The sequence below is a fragment of the Protobothrops mucrosquamatus genome, unplaced genomic scaffold (genome assembly GCF_001527695.2).
Source record: "Protobothrops mucrosquamatus isolate PMUCROS unplaced genomic scaffold, P.Mucros_1.0 scaffold4846, whole genome shotgun sequence".
Classification (NCBI taxonomy): domain Eukaryota; kingdom Metazoa; phylum Chordata; class Lepidosauria; order Squamata; family Viperidae; genus Protobothrops; species Protobothrops mucrosquamatus.
The window spans coordinates 1-5,194 of NW_015390734.1; the positions used below are offsets into that span (position 1 = coordinate 1).

At 35.8% G+C, this 5,194-nt stretch overlaps 1 protein-coding gene across 1 annotated transcript in view; it reads right to left on the reverse strand.

The window, feature by feature from the left end:
- Positions 1-1,201: 1,201 nt before the first annotated feature.
- Positions 1,202-5,194, reverse strand: part of LOC107299381 (protein FAM91A1) — a 31,259-nt gene continuing 27,266 nt past the window's right edge. The window contains exons 16-17 of the mRNA XM_015828747.1: positions 2,385-2,533; positions 1,202-1,378 (exon numbers count right to left, since the gene is read on the reverse strand). Coding sequence (XP_015684233.1) covers positions 1,202-1,378; positions 2,385-2,533 — 326 coding nt within the window. The remainder of the gene's footprint in view (positions 1,379-2,384; positions 2,534-5,194) is intronic.

Consider the following 5,194-nt stretch of genomic DNA (forward strand, 5'->3'; position numbering starts at 1 on the left):
GAAAGGCTTAATATAATAATATAGTAAGCACCTTTGTTTTTGTAGTTACTTTGTTATCATTAAATCAATTTGTTATGCAGATGTTAAGAATTGAGTGATATAAAAAATTAGAGGTATATAGTCCAGACAACAGGAGAGTGTCTTAGCTTTTGTTACAAGTGTGTCAATGGATCTCAAATTATGGCTTATGCAAGAAAAAAAAAAATTTAGAATGTATTGGACTCCATTACATATTGATGTAAAAGGACTGTCAAAAACAGCACTTTATTGGAGATATTTTAAGGATCATGCTTCTTTAAAACATGTATTTTTACAATGTATTCTATTTAACAAGTTTTGGAAGAAAGTAGTCGACTGTGCGACAGAAGCTAAAATTCTCAGGATAATATTTTCTTGAACTGCCTACCTAATACATGGAATTTGACAACTGGATAGTGTAAATGGATTCTCCATGGTCAAAAAACTGAAACTGCAGCACTGGAAAAATAAATTTATGCCTCCCCTTCATTCAATGATAACCTGATTGCACTTGCCACGTAGGAGCTTATGACATTTATGTTTCTTGACATATTATTTCATTTTATTATATAACATTTTTATGTTTTTTTCCTACTCTTTGACAATGAATGTATCATTATCACTATTAGCTTTGTGTTTTGCCTTTTTCTTTTTACTAATTAAAAAGCAATACAAATAAATCTAAAATGTTGTATATTACCTAATAAACTCACTAAAGAGTCTGATTCAGCCCATTTCAAAGTTCTCTAAATGCAATGTTTTCTAGATTCTTCTTTTGCCAAATGATAATGGCTTAATTATATTGATTTATCCCTGGAATCATCTGCCTTCTACCATGAATTAGAAACCCCCTAGATTTCAAGCATCAATAACTTCTCAAAGGGGTGCCAAATATTTTGAATTCTGAACAGGTCATTTTGGTAAGGAGTAAGGGAGTAAGTAAGAATTAAGAAGAGCCCATTTTCAACTCAAAAGGGGTTGATTTGGAAACACTTTCACAGCTACCATAAAGGAGAATATTTGTAGCTCAGGGCTGCACTGATGACTTTATCTAGTTTGGAGAATGAAACATCTGCAAGAAAACAACCAAGCTCAGAGTTGTTTCAAACTTTCACAGTTTCGCTCCACATGCAACTATTGATGAGCTGTTCTGAAGGTGAGGCCCAACTTCAGAACAATGCCACTACAGAAGACTCTCGGTCCCTGAAAAGTGTGGAACACCTACCTGAAATATATCTGGAAGTTTTCGAAGTCTTGTGCCTTTAGATAATAACAGGGATGGAGGCCCCTGTCCAGTTATGTGATAAATATAGAGCTTGAACCATACAGAGCTAACTTCTGGAATAGCGGGCCCAATATGCTGTGAAAAGATAAAAAAAGTCAGAATGAAAGCACACAGGGAAGCTAATTCTGCTCAGTAAGAAAAACAAAGCCACTTCCCATTAGCATTTGCAGTGGTCCTCAGAAAATTTTAGTTTTTTTAAAAAAATGTTAATTATAAGATAAAAATACAAAAAAGAAAAGTTAGAAAGGGGAGGGAGGGAGGGAGAAGGAAGGAAAGAAGGAAGGAAGGAAGGAAAGATGTAGAGAGAGAAAAAACAAAAAGAAGTGACTTCCAACATTTTTCAGTGCAGTAGAATACAAAAAAGTTACAACCTCAACCTTATGCTTTACATTTCTAAACATTTCAAGCCATTTCTATAACAACAAAACCATTCTAATAATCAACACCTAAAATCAAAGTTTCATATTTGTTTTTCAATTCAAAGCAAAAAAACCAGAAGTGGTTTCCAAATAGAAACTTGGTAGATTCTTCTCTTGGATTAAAACAGTCAATTTCACCATCTCTTGACAACTGCATCACCTTTAACATCCATTCTTCCATCATGAGAATTAGTTCTACATTCTAACTGTTTTATTTTCAGGATGACTCTTGGAACTGTTATCTATTAAAGAACATAAAATATGCTCTTTTTGAAAAAAATATTAGACACTACTTGTGTATTTATTATGAGAGACCTTTTAGTATCTCTTGGGTGAATTTTTTTTTCTGCTTGGAAACCCTAATCAGATTTTTTTAAGTGTGCATGTTTTTTAAAAATAGAAACAATCGTAGACCTTTATAAATGGCTATGAATAGTTGTGGAGGATTTTTTAAAAAAAGGCAGGATAGGTACATAATAAAAAAATGGCAAGGTCAAGCTACAAGTACAGCACAACACAACGCTACGTAGGTTTCACGAAACTCTGAACAGGTTGAGAAACAAAACACTTTTCAAATTTAGGTAGCATTGTGCTGTGCTGTGTTTGTAACTTGACCTTGCCATTTTTCTATATTATGTATTTATTTAAAGGATCTTGCTTACCTGGGGGGTGCAGCTGCTGGTAGGTCGAATTTCATTGGTGAGGGGTGCCATGGAGACAAGCAGTGTGTAGTTTTTGTTCAAAACTCTACTGCAGGTGGCAGGATCCAAGCCAAGCAAGCTTTCACAGCGTAGTAAATCCAGAGGGAAACCTACATTAACAATGTCAAAGACACTTGGAATACAGATAGCAAACGAACATATATACAAGTGAAAGGGGCAGAGGAAAAGGGGAAGGAAAAATATAGATTTAGATGGTCTCTCTTCCTCGGGATTTAAGTACTTGTTTTTTTTTTAAAGAACACCCCTAGGGAGGTTTGAAATGGGTAAGGAGATTTCTTGGTGAACAGACTGCAGGTAATCCTCGACTTACGACCACAACTGAGCCCCCAAATTTCTGTTGCTCAGTGAGACATTTATTAAGTGAAATTTGCCCCATTTTACGACCATTCCTGCCACAGTTAAGTGAACCACTGCACTTGTTAAATTAGCGACAGTTGTTAAGTGAATCTGGCTTCCCCATTGAGTTTGCTTGTCAGAAGTTGGCAAAAGGTGATCACATGATCCCGGGACACTAAAACTGAATGTGAATCTGTTGGCAAGCATCTGAATTTTGATCATGTGATCATGGGGAATCCTGCAATGGATATGTGTGAAAAACGATCATAAGTCACTTTTTTTTCAATGCTGTTGTAACTTTGAACTGTCACTAAATGAACTGTTGTAAGTCGAGGACTCCCTGTCTAAATTCTTAGGCCCTTTTTTGCTTTCCCAAAAGTGCTTGAGAAGTTTATTATCATTATTTCTCGTTGTATAAAACATTTTCAATTTCCTTTTATGAAAAGAAGGGGGAGGCAGGGTTAAGTATAAAAAGCAACACTTAACGAAAACATCTGTGGCTAAGGAAAACACAGCACCCCGCCCACACACACACACTAAATAACAGATATCATAATAGTTCCTACATTAATCTGAACACATTTTGAACAATTAGTTGTTTATGAAGGAAGATGCCAGCATATAGTTTTTAGCTCCTATAGCAGGGTATCTTAACATTAGCAACTTTAAGATGTTTGGACTTCAATTCCCAGCATGGCTGGGTGGGGAATTCTGGGAGTTGAAGTCCACACATCTTAAAAGTTGCTATGGTTTAAAAAAGCTGACCCATAGACTGAGCACTAAACTGCAAGGGAGTAATAACAGTAGTTATTTCTATCAACACAGTATGGTTTGGCTTATTTTCTCTAATAGTAGAGAGGTACCCTCATTGTGGGATAGCCTCACAGAGGGAACAAGACCACATAATTTCCATTTGAACAACACATTCACGGAATAATAAATGTTGCCAAGAAACAAGTAGAAATTAAAATGGGATTTTTATACCTCCCAATATTTTGAGGAGTTGACTATTATTGCTATTGAAAATCTCATTTTCAGATAGGAATAGACTGATATGCTGTTTTAATAATGGGCTCCATTCCTGTATCATAAATTGTTTCGTATTGCTCTGGTACATTTCCCCCCCAATAAAATATGGATAATTCGCTGCTCAGTAAATGGCAACAACTTGGGTACGCAGTGTTTGGGATTCTTAAATAATTGTCCTATGATTCAGTTCTCTGATTTATGGATGCAGATATTTTTTTTAAGGAAAAAATAATATTTTTTAAAATACTCTCTGTCCTTGAGGAACACCCATCGTCACCACTAAGGAAAAGGCCAGTGATTTATGCCCTTTTTTTTGTCTGGAACAGTTCAAGTCTATTTTGTCCTACTTTTAAGTTCAAAAATGTATAAAGGAAATACTTTTGGCAGGGCAAATTTGAGGAACTTTGAGGAAGTTTGCATCTGGTCTGTAGATTGGTCTCTTCAGTAGTAACTAAAGAAAGGCCACATGTCTCTTCTTTTTAAATAGAACATCAGAATTTTGTGGACCAAGTTCCTTGGTTTTCTTAAAGCAAAGAGTCCATCATCTTCTTTGTAATTTAAGAAACTGGTAAGACAGTCAAAACTCAAAAATTAAATCCCTAAGACACATTATGTTTTTCGAGAAGCATAAATGAACTGTGTAAAACCCACTGTGTAATCAACTGGATACTACATAAACAGGTTTTTTTTTAACCCAATGTTGTGGATACAGCAACAGCTGAAGCCTTGTTTAAGCAATCCTTTAGCCTGAAATAACAATTCACTATGTTTTTCCCCTTCTTCAATTAATATAAGAAATTTTATTTACCAATGACACTAACTGGAAGTGGGCAGTTTATATTCATGTCTTGCATCAACTTATTTCTACGAACAGTTTTTAACTGTACCCTTTCCTAGACTTTTCATTAGATCAGCTAGATCTAGGACATTACGTATAAAAGAAGAAAAGGGCAAATAAAACAATATCCTTACTAAAAAGAAATTAATTAAACTTACTAAAAAGAAATTAATTAAACAGACATAAAAAATATCCAGCCTTTGGGCTCTCATGTGTGCTTGGTAGATAACTGTCTTGGCATCCTCAATGTTCATGTTCATACTGATTGTTTAAAAGATTATTCTACTTTTTTCAAAGAAAGAAGTCAAGATTATCTAGACCCATACCAGTCGGGCTTCAGGCCGGGACACAGGACGGAAACGGCATTGGTCACGTTGGTAAATGATCTCTGGAGGGCCCGGGACAGGGGTTATTCCTCTGTCCTTGTACTTTTGGACCTCTCAGCGGCTTTTGATACTGTGGACCATGGTATCATGCTGCGGCGTCTCGGTGAGTTAGGAGTGGGAGGCACTGTTATGCAGTGGTTCTCCTCCTTCCTCACCGACCG